Here is a 27,255-nt window from a genome sequence, read left to right as displayed (position 1 = left end):
TATAAAAAAAAAAACTAACCTTTAATAAAACGAGTAATATAAATTCTTAATGATTTACAGCCCATAAATACTGCGTTTTTTATATATAAAATGGAATGTTAATCCCTTATTGTTCTTGTTGAATATTGAATTGAACTGCTCTACTAAAAATAAAATTTGTTTCCTCTACCTTTACATTTTGTGAAAAGATTTTATAAAAATGAAAATCTTTAGCCAGCACTTAATTAACATATAAAGTCTTATTTTGTTTTAATCTAGCAAAATAAATTAAGACTTTATTTTTTAAATATTTAAATAGTGAGAAATAAGATTCTTTTTTTAAAAAAAAGAACTAATTTAGCGCTATTTAACTGTAACTCTACTTCCATGCATTTTAATTTGAATGTTGTATTTTTTATCCCTTTGCTAACCCTTTAAAAAATTTTAATTATATGTTTAAAAATTTTTTTTGTAATTCCCTTAAATGTAAAACTTTTGACTAATTTGTGTCGTTTTTTCTCTCTCTCTCTCCTTATGTTTTTTGTGTCTATTTACAGTACGTGTTCAACGCCTGAATCAACGTAAATAAACGTGTGATTATTGTCTTGAAATTTGTCTGAATTAAAAATGCATCCAACCAATCCAGCAACCAACACAACCATTTACAATTTAAATAATAAATCCAGATGTTTGTTTAAATACCACCTTTAAAAATTATATTTATTTAAAATAAAACAAAGAATATATAATAATCCAATAACTGCTTCATCAATACCTACCTACCAACCAACCAACAACAACAACTACACTCAAGTAACAAGTTTAATAATGAATGTGGCCATAATGGAATAAACTATTTTCAAATTTAGTACCAAGAAAAGTCCCTCTATTACGATTTTTGTAAAATCTGTACGTATGTAACTTAATTTAATTTAATTTAAGTATGTATTTAATTAGATTTATTTTGTAATTTATTTGTTTTAATGTTTTTTGTTTATGGTCGGTTTTATAGTTTACCATAAGATATGTTTTGAAACATAATTTTGAAAACTGTAAAACCGGCCCTTGGTCTTTATTTTACTGTGTAAGTTTCAAATTTTTTAAGGAATTTATTAGAAACATTTACTAGTTAATATTCATACATAAGTCATATATTAGAAAGTCATATATTATCATTATTAGAAAGAAATCATTATCAGAAAAAATTAAATAGACAAAAGGAATTTAAGTAAAATAAAGGTAAAGATATGTTATTTAACGTAGAAAAGGTTTTCTTCAGAAATTGACATAGACATTCATAAATTTCTTATGAGATAATACTACACAAACTTAAGTGTATGAACCAGTGTTGGCAAAATTGATACAATTGTACTTTTTTGGTACTATTCAATCCTCAAAAGTATAATGGTACACCAGTGACCCATTTTATACAATTTATATTCTCTCAAATTGTTAAGAAACATGGAAAAGATTACAGCCAGGTGAGCAGTAATAATTTTTAACAACGAGAGTACTTCTCTAGGATTCCTTTTTTATGCAAAAGCGAAAATTTTAAATAATTTTAATGATTTTTTAAGTCCTATTTTGAATAGACGTTTAAAGTACATTTTACTAGACTTTGGACTAATCTAATGACTTTTCTATGATGTAGAAAGAATGAAAATGCGAAAGCGAATAATTAACTTTAGTTTTTGCGAATGCAACTGCGAAAGCAAATGCAAAAAGTATAATTACTATTAATTAGTCTAGGGACTTGTCTTTGGATTATTTACCGACAATCCTATATATTATATAGTCTATAGATTATTCTCTTCTATAAACTAGTCAATACACTACTTTAATATCTAACCTATAGACTATTGTCTAGTCTATAGAGTAGTTTATTGTCTTGTTTAAGAATACTCTCCATAGATTAATCTATTGTCTAGTTTACAGAATACGTTAATGGCTAGTCTATATGAAGACAATAGACTTTCTAGTCCATTGACTAATCTGAACACCAAATGGACTATTAGACTATGTAGACTAATCTATGGGCTAATAAAAATGAACTGTTAATTTTGAATTTTATTACTTACTTACTTACTTACTTACTTACTTAATTACTTACTTACTTACTTACTCACTTACTTACTTACTTACTTACTTACTTACTTACTTACTTACTTACTTACTTACTTACTTACTTACTTACTTACTTACTTACTTACTTACTTACTTACTTACTTACTTACTTACTTACTTACTTACTTACTTACTTACTTACTTACTTACTTACTTACTTACTTACTTACTTACTTACTTACTTACTTACTTACTTACTTACTTACTTACTTACTTACTTACTTACTTACTTACTTACTTACTTACTTACTTACTTACTTACTTACTTACTTACTTACTTACTTACTTACTTACTTACTTACTTACTTACTTACTTACTTACTTACTTACTTACTTACTTACTTACTTACTTACTTACTTACTTACTTACTTACTTACTTACTTACTTACTTACTTACTTACTTACTTACTTACTTACTTACTTACTTACTTACTTACTTACTTACTTACTTACTTACTTACTTACTTACTTACTTACTTACTTACTTACTTACTTACTTACTTACTTACTTACTTACTTACTTACTTACTTACTTACTTACTTACTTACTTACTTACTTACTTACTTACTTACTTACTTACTTACTTACTTACTTACTATCTTTATTTACTTAAAGTCGAATACAGTTTAAGGTATTTTCAGACTACAATACTGAGTATTAACACACTTCAAATTAAAAATATTATGAAAATAATTCGCATTTTCAAAAAATCAATCCGAAAAATACATTTTATGTTTACACTATAATATTTGTAATATTTTTTATCCAATTTTCAATTATTTATGCACTTTTCGTTCTTATTTTTAATGTATTTTACAATTTTTGTTTGTTTTTTATTGTATTTATAAAATACATCCCGAATACGTTTGAAAATAAAAAGTTTTTGAATTGTTTTAAAAAATTTATGAATACCGACCGTATGCCAAAAAAATCAGTAATATTTTTGAAAATCAAATTACAAATTATATTTAGACTAGTAAATTGTATTATGATACAAACATTTTTGACAAGTATTAATACTCAGTATTGTAGTCTAAAAATACCTTTAGAGGTTCATGCGAGTATTATAATGTAATAAGAAGGGTAACAATGACAGTTTAGAGTCACTTATACGGGCACAATCAGGAGTTAATTACGAATCAATTACAATTAAGCTGAGGTTGTTTAACCTTCTATTACATAGCTCTGATAGATTGTCAAGAAATGTATAACAAATAGGGATGACTACACTAACACTTCTTCACAAAAAGTATTTAACATAACTATTTTGGTTTTGATATTAGATACATCAATTTGTTTTTATACTTATAATATATACTTTGATTCTTTAACTAGTAAATTCATAATTATTTTTAATTAATTTAATTATTTAATTTTTAATAATTTAAATTTACTTTGTTTTTCTTCTTACCTTACTTGTATCGCAGAACAGCTTTCCTTGAAACGAAGCATAATTTAAACATCAACTAAAAAATATTTTCTTTATTTTCATTCCTTTTCTTTCATATAGCTGGACGTCAGCGACGCATGGGACACTTTGGTAGAAATTTTACAGTCGGTCTTTGGCAATAAACGCTGAAAGTATAACATCAATATATAATAAAAATTATTACATATTTTATTTAAAAATTATTTCAATGTAATCTGTTTTATGTATTTTTTTATATATATTTTAAAACTAAAAAGAAATGTTTGTTGTAATTTTTGAAAATTAAACTAAAATAAATTGGAATTATTTATAATATTAAATAAATAATTTAAAAAAATGTTAATAATTTTAAAATTATTAATAATTTTTTAGACAAAATTTAATAAATTTATAATTTTTAAATTGTTATAATTCATTTAAAATTTTAAAATTACAAATCATTTTATAAAGCATTGAGAAATTTTAAATACTTATATAAAACGTTAAAAAATTTTTTATTGTTTAAACTTTTCATTAACAATATGTTATTTAACTGAACTGTAAAAACTAAATTTTGCAATATGATTATTTCCTCTCAAAATATTCTAAACTTGTTAAAAAAAATATATATAAGAAATGTGTATGTTGTTGCAATTTTAATGTTAAAACTAAATATTGATTATTACTCTTTTTTAAATTTTACCTAAACAAATTTAGATAAAAAGACATTTATATTATAAAAACAAAATTTAAATTGAAAATATTTCAAATACCAATTTTTTTCCTTAATTGTTGTAAAGCTTTTGATCAAATAATAATAAAATGTTTCACTTAAATGTTTGCTTTCTGAAGATGTTAAAATCCCAATGCAGTCTTAAAAACAAAAAACAGATTATATTAAATTAAATATAAATGCTCTTACACGTACACATTTAATAAAATTTTTATAAATGGAAATTCACGTAGTTTAAAATAATAGAAAACAAGAAAACACAACAAACACAATATTATATTTAAAAAAAAGCTCTTATTTTTATGCATTATTTGTAAAATTTTTTTCTTTTTTTTTATTATAATTTAAGTTGATTTATTTTATTTTGTAATTTTAAACTTTTACCAGATGATTATACATTATTATTTAGTTTATTTTTTTTTCTCTTTATTTTTTGTTGTATTTTTTAAAAATACTTCTTTTTGTTTTTACTATTCTTTCGACTTTAGCTTATTTTTTATTTAAGAAAAATTAAATGATCATAATTCATAAAATTATTTTTATTTTAACAAAATAAAATTGTATAATTTAAATCACACAAAAATATATAAAATATTACACTTTATATATATTAAAATTATAATAAAATTGCTTATAAATTATGTAAAATGTAAACAAATAAAAAAAAACTATAAAAAAATTAAAAAAAAAATAATTTGATACTTGTTTTTATTTAAATTGAAGATAAAATCTGATACAACTTGGAACGTAAGTAAGTGGACTAGTAATTTCTAAACGGTCTGAGTACAGAAACAAACAAGTAAGAATGTATGGATACTCCCATATGATACCCTACACCAGTGACCCAGCAAAAAATAATTGATGACATACTTTACAAACGACATCTTAATCACATCTAAAAATGCGATTACATATTTTTCGCTTTTATAAACCAAATATTTCCTTACAAATAAAAACCGAGTTAAAAGTGAGTCACTACAAATAACATATTCGAAGTACATCGAATTTTGGTGAAAAACTAATGAAATTTACATAAGCGTGTCAATGAAAGAATGTGGTTTATTTTTGACATCCAAATAGCGGATTTTTACTGCATCTATGAATAAGATTAGATGTAGTTCAAAGTTGTCAAAAATGAACAACATCCCTCCAATGACACGCTAATGTAAAATTCATAGGTTTTTCACCAAAATTGGAAGTACTTCAAGTATGTTATTTCCCACAAAAAAATAATTGCCCAGCAAAAAAAGTGTGGAAAAAGATGTAGAATTTTCATCACAACTAGTAACCCCAAGTGCTTCAAATTCGGGTGTAAAACCTATGAATTTTACATTAGCGTGTCATTGGAGGGATGTTGTTCATTTTTGGCAGCTTTGAACTACATCTGATCTTATTTTTAGAAGCAGTAAAAATCCGATATTAGGATGTCAAAAATAAAACACATTCTCTTAATGACACGCTTATGTAAATTTCACTACTCTTTCACCAAATCATGATGTACTTCAAATATGTTATTTGTAATGACTTTTCCACATCTCTTTCCTCACTTTTAACTGGGGTTTCATTTGTAAGGAAATATTTGGTTTATAAAAGTGAAAAATATGAAATCGCATTTTAAGATGTGATTAAGATGTGGTTTGTAAAGTATGACATCAAATATTTTTTGCTGGGTGATGTCATACTTTACAAACGACATCTTAATCACATCTAAAAATGCGATTGCATATTTTTCGCTTCTATAAACCAAATATTTCCTTACCCAGCAAAAAAAGACTTGCAATAAAAGTAGTATATGCATGGGTTCAACTGATAATTAACTGGTTCATATTTAGGGGAAACATGCATGATTTTAACATTAGCGTGGCATTGGCGAGCATGGGCTCGTATTTGGAATAATAGCACGACATTAAAATGAGTGCTTATAACCAGTGAACATTCGATGATTCTCATGCAAATTTTCATTGGTGCACAATGTTTATTTCAAAATGCATTAAAATCCGTTAAGCATTCAGCCATCTTGGTATTTTCTTCTCTTATTAATCAAGATGTTAAAATGGACTTAATACATATTACTAATTTTAACAAATATTAAATACAAAAATCTAATAAAATTAATGGCATTTTTAATATTTATTATATGAAATACACGTTTCTTTTGAATCGTAAGAGAATACCAAATTATAGTGAATTTTACAATTCTTATAACAGAATTTTACATAAGTGAATTGTATGCAATTTTTCATGACTTCACTTATGACAAATTTATAAGAATTTTGGCATGTATTTAAAATGCATTAACAAGAATACGTACAAAAGAAATCATGAACATATCCCTTCTTCTTGAACAACTTCAAATTTTTTTTGCTGGGTACAAATAAAAACCGAGTTAAAAGTGAGGAAAGAGATGTTGAAAAGTCACTACAAATAACATATTCGAAGTACATCAAATTTTGGTGAAAATCCAATGAAATTTACATAAGCGTGTGCCAAATTATCTTGAAAATTGCGACCTGTAGCGTGCGCACAAGTTTTATATGGACACACAGACGGATGGACAGACTGATATAGCTAAATGTACTCAAAAGCCGATCGAGCCGATTGGTATACTTTGGGCGGGTTTTTCAGATAAAGATAATCTACATTCTTTGGTTAAACCTAGTTTAATATATGTTTTGTGTTTTTTAGTAAACAGTAACGTTACTTATTATCTTAGTTTAACTGAGTGTTATTGGCCAATTAAACTTAAGTTATAAGTGAGAAGACAAAATTAACAAAAACAATAAAACAATGATTTCGGAAGAACAAAAATTTAATATTTTAAGTAAATTGCAATTTTCTGATTTGTTTTGTTTTATTTATTATTGTTTTAAATGTTTATTTAACATTTTTCCAAAATTTTTCATTTTACAAATGTATTATTTGCAAAAAACAGCTGTTCATTGTTTATGTTTTTGAGTGAAAAGTTGGCAATACTAACAAAGTTAATTGAACTTAAATCCATAACTGAAAAACACAATCATCGGTTAAAGTCCGCTTATATCCTTATAGGCTTATGGATCCTTATAGGTAGCGGAGTTTATTAAGCTATGTCCGTCTGTCCGTTTGTCTGTCTATCTGTATGTCTGTCTGTCTGTCTGTCCGTCTGTCCGTTTGTGTGTTTGTTGAAATCAGTTTTTAGAGGACCCCAGATATCGGCGAGATTCGAATCTTCAATAATTCTGTTAGACATGCTTTCGAGAAGATCGCTATTTAAAATCAGCAAAATCGGTCCATAAATACCAGTGATATGAGCAAAAATCCGAGACAACCTCTGAAAATTTCATAAAAAAAGAAAATTTTTTCATGCTTTGATATAAGCAACAACAACAACACTGCTTATTCATTGAGTATTCCGTTTCATATGTTTGGATGGCTGTGTGTTTCATTGCCTTGTGTATATTGTTTTTGTTTCTTGGTGTATTCAGTTTCGTATGTTTGGATGGCTGTTGGATTCATTGCATTGTGTATTTTGTTTTTGTTTTTTTTGTGTATATCGTTTCGTATGTTTGGATGCTGTTGGTATTACTGCCTTGTGTATTTTGTTTTTTGTGTGGTTATTTCGTTTAGCGTTGTTGTTGTTCATTTTATTTTGCTATTGCTATAATAATGATATAGTCGGGAAAATGAAATAAATTTAAATTTTATAATATTTATATTTATTATATACACTATGGTGAAGGGTATATAAGATTCGGCACAGCCGAATATAGCACTCTTACTCGTTGATTGTTATAAACAATATTTTCAAACTATAATAACCTCCGCACTATAGTATTACCTTACAAATACCATGGATATAATGAAAACATTGATTTTTCAAGATTTCGGTGAAGAATAAAGAAGAAGTGTCAGATGTTAAGGCTTTCTTTTAAAGTTGACAGAATGGATGGCATATAACATTTTATAAATAAAGTTGTTTTGGCGCTGTTATAACGTCTCACAGAGGGCCAAAAATTTCAGGATACAATATCTCAAATACCAGATAGAGAAAATCTGAAGTCATATTTGGATTCAGCACGACTCAAACTTTAGAAACGTGTTAAAAAATACAAAACCAAACTGCGTATTGTTTATGGCAAAACCCGGATTTGTAAATAAATATTAAAAGATTCAAATTTGTAATTGAAATAATCAATAAATAATATTGTAAATAAAAATTGTTGACAGTGATGCAACTTCTTATATGTTTTCGTTTTTAATTGCAAAAGTTTGCCAATTGTTGCATCAGGGATGCAACGGCCTTTAAAAGTTATGTGAGCAAGAATTTGTTTAAGGACAAAATAGATCTAATTCATTGATTGGATTGGATGGCGCAATTTTTTGATTGCAGGAATTCTTATAAATTTACTGCGTAAGAAATTTTGATATGTATGAAATATTTCCAATTTTATCTCATTAACACTTTGTAATTGTTATTTACGTTAATGACAAGCAAATGTTCATTATTTTGAACAACTAGCAACCTACATAATACATACATATCTACTTTCATTCATATCATTTTCTAAAAATATATCAAATATTTTTAATACATTAACTTAATAATAAATCTTGTAAACATATGATTGATTAGATAAAAGATTAATCTAAAAACTTGCTATAAAAATATTCCAATATAAAATGGAAAAGTTTGATTTTCAAATAATTTAGCAACTTTTTATTAAAATTTCGCATCTTGACAAAGTTCGAAAATATTAAATAATCAACAGCAGCAGCGTCGGCGGCGGTTGTGCTGTGACAAAAAGATAAATTAAATAAATATTTTAAATCAACAAGGTGTCATATTCACAATTATTATAATCTCTGTTTAAATATAAATAAATAAAAATATGTGTGTAATTTTTTTTTTGTTATTAATGAACTTTATTTAATATTAATTTTTTTTTGTTTTTTATATAATAAATTTTATATAGTTTTTAAATAATTTATCAAGATAATTTGTAAAAGCTATGTGTTTTTTTAACAATTATTTTATTGTACATAGAATTTATTTATTCATTGAGTACAATTTAAACCGATACATAGAGCAAATCGGTTCACAAGCTATTCTTTAAATAAAATGAAAATAAGATACAAAACAAACTGACAATGAATTAAATAAATAAAATATATGGAAATGAAAAGGCGTCAAGTGTTGGTTGAAAACACTTTTTCGTAGCGCCTGCTAATTTCTAGGCAGAAACGTAGATTGTAAAAGGGAAACTTTTTAGGGTACTTTATACATACATATATGATTAAAAAACTTTTTATCAATTTCACCTATTTGAGTTAATTTTGGCTTCAGTGTTCTCTAATACCAAATATTTCGAAAAAAAAAATGTTTCTCATCTTTGGGCGTTTTTGTGCCTTTAATGGGCATTATGAGATCCGTGAGTATATAGAGAGTTTTTGTAAAACCGATAGAACTTGAAATTGTTAAAAATAACACAACAATCAATACACTAACAGGAAATTAACATTTGAAAATGATTACAGGCATATGGCTACTGCGACTGTTGACGTAGTACATTCTAGATATCCAATTTTGGGCGACTTTGGGGAAATTATCGAGAGGTATCAAATCTCCTAATCTTAAAGTTGTTTTCAAGCAAGAAATCATTGTTCATGGTGCGGCAACGATCTCCACTGACCGTTGTCACAATACATTTTACTTTATGTAATGGAGCTTGTAGAGTATTATTGCATCATTTGGAGAGTATGAGGAATGAAATCTATTAACAGTTCGATAGATGGCTTGCTCAAATAAGCGATTATGGACGCCATAAAAGTCACAAATTATATAATAATCATAAATGTCAAAAAGTGAGAGCAATATGACAACTCGTTTGACTTTTAACCTTTCATAAGTTTTATCATACTTAAGTTACATTGTGTATATAATTTATGGGATCAATGACCGATATTTTTCTGTGTTACAAACTCATTAAAAAACTTTTATTTGAATATATTTTATAAACTTTTAATTCAATATACCTGGGCCCAAATTCTGGTATTCTAAAGCGGTCGAAATTTCAAAACTTTTTTGTAAATTCTATTGAAGTTTCGATCACTTTCAAATGCCAGAATTTGCCCCCTGGTTATGTAAGAATGTATGCAAAACTTCGTATCTGAGAGTATTTGTTAGTTTTAGGTCATATATCAGACTATAGACTAGACTATAGACTAGACTATAGACCAAACTATAGACCAGACTATAGACTAGACTATAGACTAGACTATAGACCAGACTATAGACTAGACTATAGACTAGACTATAGGCTAGACTATAGACTAGACTATAGACTAGACTATAGACTAGTCTATAGACTAGACTATAGACTAGACTATAGACTAGACTATATACTAGACTATAGACTAGACTATAGACTAGACTATAGACTAGACTATAGACTTGATTATAGACTTGATTATAGACTAGACTATAGACTAGACTATAGACAAGACTATAGACAAGACTATAGACTAGACTATAGACTAGACTATAGACTAGACTATAGACTAGACCATAGAATAGACTATAGACTAGACTATAGACTAGACTATAGACTAGACTATAGACTAGACTATAGACTAGACTATAGACTAGACTACAGACTAGACTATAGACTAGACTATAGACTTGACTATAGACTAGACTATAGACTAGACTATAGACTAGACTATAGACTAGACTATAGACTGGACTATAGACTATACTATAGACTAGACTATAGACTTGACTATAGACTTGACTATAGACTAGACTATAGACTAGACTATAGACTAGACTATAGACTAGACTATAGACTAGACTATAGACTAGACTATAGACTAGACTAAAGACTAGACTATAGACTAGACTATAGACTAGACTATAGACTAGACTATAGACTAGACTATAGACTAGACTATAGACTAGACTATAGACTAGACTATAGACTAGACTATAGACTAGACTATAGACTAGACTATAGACTAGACTATAGACTAGACTATAGACTAGACTATAGACTAGACTATAGACTAGACTATAGACTAGACTATAGACTAGACTATAGACTAGACTATAGACTAGACTATAGACTAGACTATAGACTAGACTATAGACTAGACTATAGACTAGACTATAGACTAGACAAGACTATAAACTAGACTATAGACTATTTTTTAAATAAAGGTATAGAGTTGTTATAGCGTCTCAAATAGGGCCAAAAACGTTTTTTTTTTTTTCAAACTATATGACGCGATATCTGAAAAACCTGATGTGATGGATAAATTTAGGCCTGATTCGAATTCAGCTCAATCTTCAAGAAATGTATACTTTGGTCTCTGTGTTAAAAATTTGTTGGCCTGTGTTATTGTTGTTCTAGAGGACTTCTAATGAGTGTGTTCTTGGAGCCAGTTGAAAAATTCAAATAAGAAGAATGTGTTATCTAAATGAGTTTCAATTTTAACAATTTAGAACCAAAATCCCTGAGAAACAAACTAGTTCGATAACAATTCTTAGCAAAGGGGTATATGTTTATTAAAGCTTTTCAAGAACTAGTTGCGAGAGTGACAAAATCCAATTAAAATCTGTGGTTAAAGAATTGATTCGGCTCCATAACGCTTCCACAGAACCAGTCTTGAAGGTGATAATTTCGAATGATATTCGTCTCAACTCCAAACTGGAACAAGTACAAACTATAATCATGCCTTATTAAATAATTTAAGAATAATTTTTTTCATTCGAATCAAAACATCAATATTTAAATCCCGTGAAATAAGACGCATCTGTTCTATAAATTGTGTTTACATATTTAGTTATTATGTTATCTAAAGTAAATACGCAAAAAAAGGGGGTAAAAACAGTAGCTGACAGTTGATCTTATTTAAAAGTCAACTGATCCATACAAAATTAAGTTATCATTTCAGAAATTTGAACAAATGTTAACAAAAACCTTAAACATCTCACTCACTTCAATTAGACTATAACTAAAGTTAATAAAGTTAAGACGTTAAGCGAGACATTTAAAAAAATAATCTAAAATACAAATGGACTAAATAAAAAAAATACAAATATAAAAAAACACTTTAAAAACCATGTCTTCATTAGAAAATCAAACCGATTTTCATAAAACAAACGAATTACATACAAATGTCGATACAACATTTTATGGTTCCACCGAATTTATCTTAATAACCGATCATCAAACCTCGAAATCACGCAGTCGCGAACAATTAGATGCGAATACGCATGATAATGAAAGTTATTGCCAGTCTTGCGTGAAAAATATTTTTCGCAAGAAAACTCTTTATAAACGTTTGCCCATTTTAACATGGCTACCGAAATATAATGCCGCAGATGCTATCGGTGATTTGATAGCTGGTATTACGGTCGGTCTTACTGTAATACCACAGGGTTTAGCTTATTCAAGTGTTGCCGGTCTTCCCACACAGGTTGGTTGATCATTTTTTTTATTTTGCGGGTCTTATTGATATATTTATATCGTACATAAATAAAAATATACATACAATGTATATTTACTTATACTAAGTATATCATATATATAAATTCTTCGAATTTCTATTATGAGTGATGTGACAAATGTGTTTAGATCTGCGCAAATTAAAATTCAAAATCAGATAAATAAATAAACTAAATAATATTAATAATGATAAGATCTTGTGACCATTGGATTGGATAAGATAATGGAAAATGCGCAAATAGAAAAACTAGTGCAAAAAAGTTGTAATGATGCTATGATTTCTGAGAAATGTAAAAAACAAAATGCATTTATGATAAAGAAATTTAAAATGATATAAAGTGCAAATAAAATTACTTATATTTTTATTTAGTTTATTATAAAAACACACCGAATTTAACAAATTATACCTAATGAAAAAATCTATACAGAAAAAAAATGTGGTTATTTTAAAAATCAAAACTGGTTACAAAAGTTCAGAATCTATGAACTTAACTGCCATCAGCCTCAAATATAAAAAACACTAGCATACCCTGGGTGCTTCGCTACCCTAAGAAAAATTAAATACATACAAAATTTTGTTTACTTTTATAGAAAATTAAAATTGATTTAAAATTGTTTAATGTTTCAGTTTTTACGTTCAATATTACGTGAATAAATTCGCATTCAGTAAAAAGCTTGTATTTTTAGTTTCATTCGTTTAGCTTCCGTTACAGAAAATTTCGAAAGTACTATTTGAAAAAAAGTACTATAAAATACCTCTTATAGATTATCATTTAATCAAAATTTTATGTTTCTATGTTCAATATTATATACAATTCAAAAATTTAATTTGATGAATGAAAAAGTACTAAAAATCCCTTTCAGTAGATTCTCATTCACTAATGACCCTAAATTTTACATTTTATATTTCTATCTATGTTCAAAATCGTAAAAATATCAAAAAGTATCATCAGAAAAGCGAAAAAGTACAAAAATCTTTCTCAATAAATTTTCATTTAATAAGGACCGTGTGTTCCGGTTAACCATTATAGAGAATCCAAAAGTTACCATTTGAAGAATGGAAAAGTACCAAAGAGTTCCCACTTACAGTCACTTATTCAGTCAAGACCATGTATGTTAAAATTTATGTTCCTAGGTTAAATATTTTAGAAAATTAAAAAAGTACAATTTATGAGATAAAAAGTTCTATCTTAAAGAATCTTATTCAATAAGGACAGTGTATGTTTAATAATCATGTGTTTTGTATTCATATTATAGAACATACAAAGAGTATCATTTGAAGAAAAAAAGTACCAAAAGTGGAATAAATTCTACCTTAGTGGAAAGTACTAATAAAAATAGTACAATTTTTCCCCTTTTCGCTTAGAAATATACTTTTTTTGAGAATTAAGTTTACAAAATGTTCCGTATTCAAATCTATATATCACAGATAAAACTCAAACGATTCAAATCTGCATTCATTTGTTTCAGAAAAATTGTGCTTTCAAAAAGTACCAAACAATTTACTCGAATTTGGTCCTATATAGGCCTTAGTACTCGAATTCCAAACTAATATACTAATAACTTATTTTGTGTGAGTAAATAAAATACTTTTTCAAATTTTATAAAAATTGGCTCAATGAGTTTGAATAAAATTAAATTTTCCGTTTTTCCCCTTTTTGGTATCTTTTTCTCCAGTGAAATAGCAAAAAATTTGTTTCAATAAATATTAATAGGAATACTTCAATAAATCGAAAAAGTTTTCTTAATGTACTAAAAAAAGTACCAATAATACAGTTTTCTCCCTTTTATAACCAAAAAGGACTGCATTTTAAAAAAGTACGAAACAGGTGTCTCCTAATTTTGAGAGATATATTCAAAATATTTACAAAAATGTTATTATGTTAATTAGTTAAAAAGTTATAAAGGGCCAAAAAAGGTACCAAAATCATATTTGTTACACATTTTCACCACTTAAAAGTACGAATTTCAAAAAAGTACCAGACACCCATCTGCTTATTTTAAGAGTATATATTAAATAAGATAATTAAGAAACCCTTTTTTACCCGTTTTTCCCCTTTTTTACCTCTAAATGTACAAATTTCCAAAAATCCCTCCTTAGTGGATCTACATCACCAAAAACACATCCACTACTCTTTTATATATATAGATAGATTTAAACAATGAATAATTATGATATTTCTGTTTCCCTACACTATAGTGGGGAGGGTATTATGTATTTGTGCTGATGTTTGTAATACCAAAAAATATTGGTCCCACCTTAAAGTATACCAATCGACTCAGAATCACTTTCTAAGTTGATTAAGTCCCGTGTGTGTCCACGCTACAGATCGCAATTTTAAGATAATTTGATGAAATTTGGCACTTGCTTTACTCTTGGTCCCGGCACAACTTACTTCAATATAAGTCTAAATATTATTGCAGATTTTCGTAACGATCTTGCCTTAGTTGACTCAAGGCCCCATACAAATTCCCCTTTCAATTAATGAATTGAAGGTCAATAATTATGACATTTAAACAATGAATAATTATGATTTTTCTGTCTATTTATACCCTACACTATAGTGGGGAGGGTATTATGCATTTATGCTGATGTTTGTAATACCCAAAAATATTGGTCCTGCCCACCTTAAAGTATACCAATCGACTCAGAATCACTTTCTGAGTTGATTAGGCCGTACTCGTCTGTGTGACGGGTATGGCTATGCTACAGATCGCAAAGATATTTTGATTAAATTTGGCACTTGCTTTACTCTTGGTCACGGCACATCTTAGTTTAATATTAGTCTAAATAATACTGCCGATTTTCGTAACGATCTTGACTCAGTTGATCCTAGTCCCCATATAAAGTGCCCTTCAATAAATGACTTGAAGGTTAATGATTCACTTATAAACACTAGACTCACTACGAAATTCTGTATAAATAATCTTAATGTAAACGTAAATCCTTCTTCAAAATTTTATAAGGATAGGTCCATATTTATCCCTGCCCCCATATAACACTTTTTCAACAAATTGTTAAAATACTTCCTAATTAAGGTAAAAAAAAAAACAACTTAATGGCTTTATTAATAATCCACATAACCACTGATGTAGGTGGGCTATGTCCGACTATATAGTCTTACTTGTATATATAATAATAGCTATAGTGGATATACTCAGGATCAGTTCTGTATCAATAGTTTTTTAATACCACCTAGCAGTTCGGACCACGCTTTAGAGATCCTAAGGAAATAGATCTTTATGAATGAGTTACTGACAATAAATTAATTTTCCGTAAGGTGGTTATATGGAGCTTGGATCTATTAAGAACTGTTCCTTGGTGAAGACATTTTGGTTTCTATGAAACTTGTTTATATCAAATATCATCATTATACTGGTATATGGAATGGTCAAATATAGTTCGATGTACATAATTTCTGGGTGAATAAATTTTATCAGGATCTTCCGATAATTACTCGTAAATCGATATTGCCCAATATAGATAATATATATGTGGAAAATTGTATTACTAGCACCTTCCGTTTTTACCTCATCGCGCTTTCAACAGACGATCAAGGTTATATCTCCTTAAAATATGGAGATATAACCAGGATATATTTGTATACTTTCGAGGGTCTTCGACCAATATTTCGTTATGTTACAAACGGAATGAGAGAATCAATATTCCACCCATTTTGGGTACAGCCTTATTCATCTTATGTTCAAAGAATATAAGTGGTCCATAAAAAAAATTTGATTGACACATCGTTGAGACGCTTTCAAGGAGTTTCTTACATTTTTTCCCCTAAAATAGCAACATACATACATGAAAACGTATATAAAATAATATTGTTTTATCTATATTTTCAGTTCGGTCTATATGGCTCTTTTATGGGTTGTTTTGTCTACGTCCTACTCGGTACTTGTAAAGATAGTACAGTGGGTTCTACTGCCATTGCGTCCCTATTAACATATCAAATTGCACGTGGTGTTTGGCAAAGAGCTGTCTTATTGGCATTTCTCACCGGTATTCTAGAAATATTAATGGCAATATTTCGATTGGGATTTTTAGTGGACTTTGTATCTGGTCCCGTTAGTGCTGGTTTTACAAGTGCTGTTGCACTAATTGTCTCAACGTCACAAGTGAAGAATATATTGGGTGTGAAAAGTGAAGGTGGTTCATTTCTGCAACGATGGATTAGTATGATAAATGATATAGAAAATATACGTGTAAATGATGCCATCTTGGGAAGTTGTTGTGTTATAATTCTTATTGTTTTAAGAACAATTGGACGTATGAAAATCGGACCCAAAGAAGCTGATGAACAGAAATGGCATCATAAAGTGATCAATAAATGTTTGTGGTTTTTGGGTGTTATGCGCAATGCTACCTTAGTGATAGCCTGTGCTTTGGGCAGCATGTACTTGGAGTCGCAAGGAAAACATTATTTCCGTTTAACTGGTAATGTACCTGAAGGTTTACCCACACCAGCTATACCACCATTTTCCATAGAACCCCGTCCAGGCAATGCTACCTTGGGTATTGAGCCTATTGCAGGAGAAAGCTTTTTGGATATGATTAATAATCTGGGTTATGGTTTGATAATTGTACCTATGATAGCTTTATTGGAAAATATATCAGTTTGCAAGGCATTTGGTAAGTTAAGATTGATTTGTTCAACATAACGCGGGATATATTTAATAGTCTCTATCTTTGCTGGAGAGCAAAAAAAATGTTTATTTCGCTAGCTGAAAGATAGCGACTTTTGAATATTGGACCTCGATATAAGTGCTATTTAAAATAAGTTCGCCAAAGCGTGCTTAAAATTAACGTTTTTATTATGGGGAAAGAATTCCGTTTTGTTCAATATTTCAGGAATTGAAAAGATCTTTTTGCTCTCATCAAAACCAGACTTTGGCACTTTTTGAATATAGCCTTTTGATATACAACTTTTTAAACAAAATTTTTTCAATTTAAGCTAAGGGAAAACCTATTGATGCTACTCAAGAACTGTTCGCCATTGGTGTGGCTAATGTGGCCAACTCATTTTTCCAAGGATATCGTGGCAATGGTGGCTTAGCTCGTTCGGCTGTTAATAATGCCAGTGGTGTTAGAACTCCTTTGGCTAATTTGTACATCGGTTTGGTGGTGATGTTGGCTTTAATGTACCTAACAAAATATTTCTATTTTATACCTCTCACAGTTTTGGGCGCCATTATTATTTCAGCAGTTATATTCCAATTGCAATATCATGTCATAAAACCAATGTGGCGTAGTAAAAGTAAGTAAAAGTTATATTAAATATATTTTCAATATTTTACTAATTATTATAATTAATTCCCTAGGATCTGATTTAATACCTGGTATAGTGGCCTTTATAGCCTGTCTAGTTTTGCCTTTGGAAATTGGTATCTTAATCGCCATAGGAATAAATTTGTTATTTATACTTTATCATTCGGCCAGACCTAAAGTGTCTCTAGAAACAATAGAGGTTTGTTTTTACTTTTCTTTCTAACTTCAAAATGTTCTTAATATATTTTCCCCCACAGACTACGGAGGGCATTAAGTTCCTTAAACTAACACCAGATCGTTGCTTAATCTTTCCCTCAGTTGAATTTGTTCGCAATTTAATCCTCAAATCCGGTACAAAAACTTCATTACCTGTCGTTGTCGATTGTACTTATGTCTATGGTGCCGACTATACAGCTGCCAAAGTTATTTGTTCCATGATTCAAGATTTTAAGCTACGTAATCAGAAAATCATATTCTTTAATTTAAAACCGAGTGTTGTGCATATTTTTGAGGGCCTTAATTGTAAATTGAGTTTGTGCTATAATGTCGATAGTTTGATGCAAGAATTGAGAAAAGCCACTGGTGTAGCACCACCCGCTATAACGACAATGCAACTTGCTAATGATAATAATAGTATGGCAAGTACTATAACATTGACAAAATTTCAAACAAATAATTCTTAGATCAATTCATATTAAATAGGTTTTCAAAAACAAAAGTTCATTTTTAATAAATTTTCATAATAAATAAGTTAAATAAATTGTTTTAACTGTAATAGGTAAGTATTATTTAGACTCTTGCAAGATCAAAATAAATTTGGCTAATAAATCAATTCCAATATTCGTCTGATTAGTTGTTGTACCATAAATCCTTATAAGTCCCAGTTTTCGTTAAATAAATGTTTAAAATACAAGAAAGAGTTCTACTAGTTATTTTATTAAAAAAAAAAATCAAAATACATCAGATGGAAAATGAAAAAGTGCCCGAAAGTGCGCATTTATAGATTTTCATTCAATAATAAATTTTGTGCATTAACCCTTGATTCATTCACACCTATAAAAAATTTAACAATTTATAGTCGGGCATGTCCGACCATATGATACCCTACATTATTATTATGTTAAAATAAACTAAGTTTTGCCGAATTTTGAAATGATACAAGAACATTTAACATGTTTATGAGCTCAAAAACGTTATTCGGGGGGTAAGGTTGTATGGTTGTATGAAAATATGGACTGATTATACTGATATACGAAATAATGGATTGATTTTAAAAATTTTCAATAGGCTTCGTCCTTGGGTCAAAAGAAGAGAGAGACAATTTCATCAAATTTTATTGAAAATTGCGACCTGTAGAGTGCGCTCAGACTTTACATGGACGGACAGGCGGAGGGACGGACAGAGGGACATATCTAAATCTACTCAGAAAAGGATTCTAAGCCGATATATTTTAAGGTGTAGGACCAATATTTTTGGATGTTACAAATATCAGCACAAACACATAATACCCACTATAGTGGGGTAGGGTATAATGTCGTGATCATTTAAAAATTTACATTTTTATTTCCTATTAACATAGATTTTTTCTCATAAGCATAATGTATTCTTGAAGTTAACACCTTTAAACTTACATATTTATTATTCTTCTCGATATTTTTTGCCCTTACAAAAATCATGTAAGACCAAAAAAAAAATTACTTCAAATATTAGATAGTTTTGAAATCCCCCATATATATGGGCAATTTCATATCAAGTGACCCAACTCAAAAAATGTTGATGAAATTTGCACCAAGCTCTATCGGTCAAGAACTGCCGGACTTAGAGGGGGTCAAAGCTGGACATTTATTCAAATGAGTGTAACTTTTCACCTATTGGTCCTAGCAAAAATTGTCTAAAGGAGCTCTGATAGCTATTTCTTCGTTGTTACCAAAAAAATTTAATTTTTTAATTTTTAAAAATTTGTTTCTTGATTAGTATTACTCCATTATATTCACCAATGGGCCCTTCTTATTTTCTTTTTTTTTATCAAAAGAAAGCTTCGATTTGAAAGATATATAAAAATCTGTCGGTTCAAAATCACGCCCGATATTATAAAAAAAGGAGCCAAGGTATGGCAAAAATTTTGTCCCTACTAAACTTGTTTATGTTGAATTCTGTCACCCATATAAGGGGACCTTATATTTGGTAGACATATGTATTTTGATTTCTATAAAACTTGTTTTGCCTAATTTAAGCCAGTTATAAGTGTTAAAAGTGATTTTCGGAAGAGATCCTTTTATGGGTCAATTATGGCGGAGTGATCTTTGTTCCTTCGAAACTTGTTTTTGTCAAATTTCGTCATGTCGAATTACGTGTTATTAAGTCCATTATGAGTGTTAAAGTGATTTTCTTAGGGGTCTTATATGGGTTAAAGTGTCAATTATGGACTGATCCTCATAAACTTTAGTAAAGAAATTTACATTGCTATTAAACTTGTATTTGTCGAATTTCGTCGCTATACTGATATTATTAAGCTAGTTATAAGCGTTAAAGTGATTTTATGGGGGGGGGGGTAACTTATATGGGTCAATTGTGGACTGATCCTCTTAAAATAAAATAAATAGATTTTCGTTGCTAAAAAACTTGTATATATTTCGTTATATTGATATTGTTAAGCCCGTTATAAGTGTTAAAGTCATTTTCTGTGAGGGGACTTATATGGGAGTATGAGAAATTACAGACCGATCCTGATAAAAATTAGTAGTGATAATTACTTGTTATTAAGCCCGTTATGAGTTTTAAAGTGATTTTCTCAAGGGTTCTTATATGGGAGAAAGAGTCAATTACGGACCGATCCCCATAAACTGTAGTAGTAAATATTTTCATTGTTATAAAACTTGTTAATGGCGAAAATTTGCCAAACACCTCCAAAAAAAGGTTTCACCGGTTTATCAAATATGTCCGTATTGTTTAAAGATCCATCAGTATCACTAAGGATTTCTGCAAACTCATTTATACCGATTTTTGTATTGATCGGACCTGTAACCCTATCACCCATATAAAGCATCTTTAGGAAAATCAGTTTTTGAACATTTTTGTATTAAGAAAAAAATCAATAATGTCGTCAATAGCTAACAGTTTTTTTAAAAACAAAGTTGCGGTTTACTCATAAATAAACATGGGTTTCTAATCAATTAATAAATCGTACAGTTCCTATACAAAATACTTTGAAAAAAACATCACCAAATCAAAAAAATCATATATGTCATTATAAAAGCCTCAGCTGCATCTTTCTAAATCCGTTAAGAAATTTAAAATCGGTTTAGATTCGACTAAGTTAAAGTGCTTGAAGGCACGAAAACCCGGTTTTTTACCCATATCTCAAGATTTTGAAGGTGTTTGGCAAATTTCAAAAACAGATTCTTGTTCTACTCTGATCCACCTTTCAGAAATATAGTGTCACTTCCCAGGAATTTAAATTTTCGTTTTTTTTTTTTTTGTCTCACTGTGTAATACATGACGTTATCAAATCATACACGCAGATTCGATCTACAACTGATGGCCGCTAACTACGGAAATTATATATTTTTATAACATTTATTTATATGTAGGGTATCATTTCTGAGCGAAAACGATGTGTTATCTGAAATGACACAAAGTGTAAACGAAATGACAACATAGCCTTGACCAAATAAAACGATACCTTGTCAAAATGACAACGATGGTTGTCAAAATGATAATTGGGTGTTATTTAAATATAATACACATTCGTTGCCTAAATGTTAACAAAGGTGGTAAGCTCACTTTTGACAACGGATTGTATCAATTTCGGTACTTTTCTATCGATTTTTTACCTCTGTGTAGGGTCCACTATACATTACAATATAATTTTTGGTTGCATAAAACTAATTTGAGAAACATTTTGTCACGATTGCTTTATACATAATTAACTAATTTATGTCCCTTTAAACAGTATTTCTAGGGGATATGCGAAATCATGGGCCGACATTACTTATGACATAGTGTAAACGCTTGATATAGCAGAAAATTGTGGATCTTCTCAGTAGTTTATGTGGGAAATGGTGGCGGTTAGAGTTTAAATAAATATTGATTCGAAACTAAACTAAATTTTAAATCTCACACTTTACTTTCGCAAATATTAATAATATATATATAATTCAAATATTAATTTTTAATAATAGGATTTTATTTCAAAATTTCACTTTTCGATATACGCAATATAACACTTTTACTTTTTAAAGGAATATTTAGCTTTTATGAATCAAAAAAGTTTAAATTTGTTAATTATACATCAATTATAGACCATTAAAGGTGTTAATATTTAATTCAGATTAAAACACAAAGAAATATTAACTATTCTCGTTCAAGTGTGAAGTACCTCTCGCGCTCGAATATTGAAACTGTTTTAATAACAAAACAACACGTACGATCATAATAGAAACTAATAGAGAAAAAACGATTGATTTTAAACAAATTACGAAAAACTAATAATAAAAATATTCAAAGAATAACCAAAACAATAATTTACATATTTAAAAAATTTCAAACACGAACCGGTTTTAAACAAAACACTACTCCATACGAGTCTGAGTAAATTGAATAATTTCTCTTTTATTTTTTTCCAAATAAATATCAAATGTATTTTATTGTTTGTGGTTGAATTAAACACTTTCCGGATATAATTTACTCAGTCTGTTTTGGAATACGCTGGAGTAATGTTGTAGATTTGAAAAAAAACTGTGCTGAACGTTAAACAAAAACTGTTGCAAAATGTCGCTAAATGATGTAACAACAAATTCAATGGATTGTATAATGATAACGGATCATCAAACGGTGTCTCGTAGTCGTCTGGCGCTAAAGGCCAATGAATCATCGTTGGCAGATTTAACAGCTGAGACTGAGAGTAAAACAAAATATCGTGCGTGTTTGGATAAAGTGTTTAATAGAAATGTTCTGCAACGTCATTTACCGGTTGTGCAGTGGCTACCGCGTTATAATAAAGATGATTTTATAGGAGATATAATAGCGGGTATAACGGATTCTCTGGCAGCCATACCATTAGCTTTGGCATTTGCCGGCATAGCGGGTCTACCAACAGAGGTAGTAAATATAATTAAAAAAAAAAACATTAACAGTTATAAATGTCATACATCATCTACAGTTTGCTCTTTACAGTTCATTCATGGGCAATATAATTTACACCATATTCGGTTCTTGCAAAGATAACATTTTAGGTTCAACGGCTATAGCTTCCCTATTAACCTTTCAAGTTGCCCATGGCAATTGGCAGAAATCCTTGCTGTTTACACTTTTATCGGGCCTAATCGAATTAGGAATGGGTTTAACTCGTTTAGGTTTTGTTATAGATTTTGTTTCGGGTCCTGTAAGTTCCGGCTTTACTAGTGCCGTAGCTTTAATTATTTTCACCTCACAAATTAAAAATATTCTAGTGGTGAAAAGTACGGGTAAATCTTTTTTGGAAAATTGGATTTCTATGATAAAAGACATACACAATTATCGTATTCCCGATACTATTTTAGGTTTTAGTAGTATTGCCATACTAGTTCTACTCCGTTATGTGGGCAATTTAAGAATTAATCCTAAAGACAATCAAGATATGAAAAAACTGCATGTAGTTCTAAATAAAATTGTATGGTTTTTGGGAGTTTCACGCAATGCTCTTTTAGCGGTTGTTACTGCGGCTATAGTAGGTTATTTAGAACACCAGGGTTTTAGTTATTTTAAATTAACCGGTTATATACCATCGGGTTTTCCACCAGTTGAAGTGCCCGCTTTTACAATTGCAAGTAACGTAACCGCAAATGGTATGGAATCGGAAGTAACTGAAGATTTTTGGGATTTACTACATGACTTTGGTTCAGCTTTAATTGTCATACCGCTGATATCACTTTTGGAGACTATTGCTGTGTGTAAAAATTTTGGTAAGTTTTAAAAAAGTCCCAGAAAACAAAAAGTGAGTGCATTTAAAATAAGGAAGAAAGACGGACCTGCTCGACATTAGCAATAAGTAAAATATAAATTTATTTGTATATGGACTTAGATCAATTATGGGTCGATCCACTAAATCTTCCATGTGATCTTATATCAATTATGAACCGATTCAAAATAATTTTGAAAAAATTATTATGAGGTATTACATTTTAAAACCACTGCTTTTCTTAAAGAGGTCAATTATGGGCCGATCTGTTTTATTTCCTTAATTCTTAATCGTTACTTATTGCTTCAAATTGAAACTTTCAATTTCTCTGAGTTCCTTGAAAACAATATTTGGATGGTCTGTACGTTTACTTCCCTGTGTATTCCATTCCACTATTTGCCGTGACTATCCTATTTCGTCAACATAAGTAGGTCGCCATTTCAGATCCATTCTGGCCTGAATATTTTTCATATTATTCGCATTTGACATTAGCATAAATTCCGTTAATTCAGTCGATGAGTTTAGTATTGACATTTTTGTTAGATTCGGTTCGAATCCGAAAAAAGTATAGATAGGCCACTATAGGGCCAGTTGAGGGCTCTTTTTCGTGGATAATGCTTGTTGCTAAGAAAACGTAATATTGTAATCTATGAAGGTATTTTCGCCTAATGTTCAGAAATGTTAAGAGAAATAATATCGGTCCCAAAATATTTGGATCTAATTTTGAAAAAAAGCCTAACAATGCCAAAAATGTGCTCCATTGTTTCACTACTCAACGTTTCTAATCTTTGATAATTTGGAATATTTATGTTGAGCACCAGGATTTATTAAGACCTCTAATGGCAGATCTTTTGGACAATCTTAATTTTAGGTTTCCTGGAAGTAGGTAATTCCTAATTACATCCAGGAAACTAAGTTTCTGAACATTGAAAGATAATACATTAAGTTATTGCAAAGGTTTTTTTTTTACCAACAATAATTTTTCTTCCATGAAAAGGTGCGCACAACAGGCCCGTGGTCTAGGAGTATTTCTTCGGATTTGATGTAAAATATATCCTCCTATCAACCTAACATACTTATAGGTTTTCATAGCCTCGTTTCTCTCATGGACAGAATAGCCACATTATATTACTGAAATTAGGATTCCAGTTGGGATTCTTGTCGGCCAGTCCGAAAATTATCCAAAATAATAGATTGTAAAACTATTTTTTTTAAAAGATAAAAATTTTTGCATTCAGAAATTTTTGTCGTCAGTCAATCGCCTAAAAATTACTTTCGTATAAGAAATAAATTACTTAATCAAATTTTGTAGAATTCTGCACATAATTCAACCAATACCACATATAGAGTACCTTCTGAAAACCACTCTAACAGTAGTAGTTTTCGTACTGATATCTTTATTGAAAAAATATGTTTATAATAAGTAGGAAAATCGTCATACATAAATAGTCCATGCAGGGTGAATCTATGATCATGACCGACTATACATTCTGACTTGTTTTTAAAAAAATATTAAATCTTTAATAACAAATTAATTGTTTTTGACATGCAATAATCATTTAAAAAACCATAAACGTATTTCGTTTACTGGTGTATACAAAGATTACAGTTTAATTTGCATTAAAAATAACTTAGATTGGAGGTTAAGATAAGGTTTGTTACATTAACACGATATTGAGTATAGAAATGCCAATCGAATTAGATTTTTAGACATCTCGGTATTTGGGATTTTTATATAAATCGCGGAATCCCAATTTCGCGGATTTCTTAAGCGATGTTTTACCGAAATCGAAATTTATATTATAAACTCTGTCTCCTTATAGTATCGGTCCATATTTGACATTAGCTTCCACATATAGCCTCTTTCAGAAAATTGGTTAAATTACTTAAATAAATATAAATTAAGGCAAAAAATAATTAATTACTCATAATTAGTGTAGGGTGTCATATGGTCGGTCTTGCCCAATTTGGTTTCTTATAAATAAATTTTTTAACTACATACATAGTGTAAAGTTTAGTGGAAAAAAATATTAAATCTCCGAAAATTTCACTTAAAAATCCGGAAATCGAGATTTCCCGTTTGGCATCCCTAATTGGAACACTTTATATAAAACTAAAAAATATGTAATCCGATACTTTTCGCTATTCGAAAATAGTTTACAAAACTTTCTTATGAAATTCTAAGTACATACCTGTTAAATTTTATTTTAGCGAATGGAAAACCCGTTGACACAAATCAGGAGTTAATCGCCTTAGGTTTAGCTAATATATCCAATTCATTTTTCCGTGGTTATCGTATTAATGGTGGTTTAGCCAGAGGTTCGGTGAATACAGCAAGTGGAGGCAGGACACAATTCGTAAATGTTTACATCAGTGTTATAGTAATATTGGCCATGTTATTTTTGGCAGAATATTTTTACTATATACCCAAGGCCACACTGGCAGCTATAATTATAGCAGCTGTACTATTTCAATTGCAATATCAAGTTATAGTACCTATGTGGCATAGTAAAAGTAAGTAAAAAAATCGAAATAATATAAAAGGTTTTCTAATAAAATTTACCTATTTCAGGATCGGATGTTTATGTGGGTTTATTGGCATTTGTTGCCTGTTTGATATTGCCCCTAAGTGTAGGCATAGCTATTGCCATTGGTATTAATGTTTTATATATTCTATATCATTCAGCTAGACCTAAAATATCGGTAGATCAAGTAAAGGTAAGTCAATTTAAATAATTAACAATATTTATCTAATAAACTTACTTTCAGACTCCCAGCGGCAAACAATTTCTAAGACTTACACCCGACCGCTGTTTGATCTTTCCCTCCATGGAGTTTGTACGCAATAAGGTTTTAAAATCAGGTCTTAAGTATTCACTTCCCGTTGTCTTTGATTGCACTTATATATATGCCAGTGATTTTACAACGGCAAAAGTTATCGAATCTATTATAAATGATTTTAATTCTAGAAATCAAAAATTAATATTTTTCAATTTACGTCCAAATGTAGCCAAGGTTTTTGCAACATTACATTCGAAATTTATTTTATGTTATTCATTAGACTGTATAGAAAAATTATTAGATGATAACAGTCTAAAAACTGGAAGTACCAATGTTAATAATAGTAGTAATATAGAAATAACGGAATTATAATTTCATGCCGTAAATTATGCTATAGAAATAAGTTAAGAGAAAAAAGCTGTGTTTTAAAGCTTTAAAAAGTTTACACTGTTCAAAATTTAATATAAATAATTAAATTAATTGAAAATTAGTTTGTAAGAATAAAATAAATGAAATATTTAAAACAATA

At 29.0% G+C, this 27,255-nt stretch overlaps 3 protein-coding genes across 12 annotated transcripts in view; all 3 read left to right on the top strand.

The window, feature by feature from the left end:
• LOC119604039 (tropomodulin) overlaps window positions 1-4,905 on the top strand; it is a 59,980-nt gene extending 55,075 nt beyond the window's left edge. For 8 of the 9 annotated variants that reach the window (XM_037956379.1, XM_037956374.1, XM_037956375.1 and 5 more), the window contains one exon: window positions 537-820. In XM_037956379.1, the coding sequence (XP_037812307.1) occupies window positions 537-568 (32 nt within the window). In that variant the 3' untranslated portion in view covers window positions 569-820. Of the gene's footprint in view, window positions 1-536; window positions 821-3,615 lie in introns of those variants that run through there. The other variant, XM_037956377.1, reaches the window with a different exon arrangement.
• Window positions 4,906-12,213: 7,308 nt separating this feature from the next.
• Window positions 12,214-18,763, top strand: LOC119604044 (sodium-independent sulfate anion transporter). Its single transcript, XM_037956395.1, has 5 exons — window positions 12,214-12,703; window positions 16,585-17,371; window positions 17,694-17,996; window positions 18,061-18,206; window positions 18,265-18,763. The coding sequence occupies exons 1-5, from the start codon at window positions 12,347-12,349 to the stop codon at window positions 18,688-18,690; spliced, it is 2,019 nt and encodes a 672-aa protein (XP_037812323.1). The 5' UTR covers window positions 12,214-12,346; the 3' UTR covers window positions 18,691-18,763.
• Window positions 18,764-22,696: 3,933 nt separating this feature from the next.
• On the top strand, window positions 22,697-27,255 carry LOC119604041 (sodium-independent sulfate anion transporter-like). Of its 2 annotated transcripts, none has more exons than XM_037956388.1 (5): window positions 22,697-23,107; window positions 23,169-23,949; window positions 26,157-26,459; window positions 26,518-26,663; window positions 26,715-27,255. In XM_037956388.1, exons 1-5 carry the CDS (start codon window positions 22,778-22,780, stop codon window positions 27,096-27,098), a joined length of 1,944 nt encoding a protein of 647 aa, XP_037812316.1. In that variant the 5' UTR covers window positions 22,697-22,777; the 3' UTR covers window positions 27,099-27,255. The 2 variants fall into 2 exon arrangements, with proteins under 2 accessions (XP_037812316.1, XP_037812317.1); XM_037956389.1 differs by having other exon boundaries at window positions 22,898-23,107; window positions 23,183-23,949.

Source organism: Lucilia sericata, unplaced genomic scaffold, assembly GCF_015586225.1.
Source record: "Lucilia sericata isolate MDLA Ls3-8-SP2 unplaced genomic scaffold, ASM1558622v1 Contig000355F_arrow, whole genome shotgun sequence".
Classification (NCBI taxonomy): domain Eukaryota; kingdom Metazoa; phylum Arthropoda; class Insecta; order Diptera; family Calliphoridae; genus Lucilia; species Lucilia sericata.
This window is presented reverse-complemented; position numbering and strand designations above follow the sequence as displayed.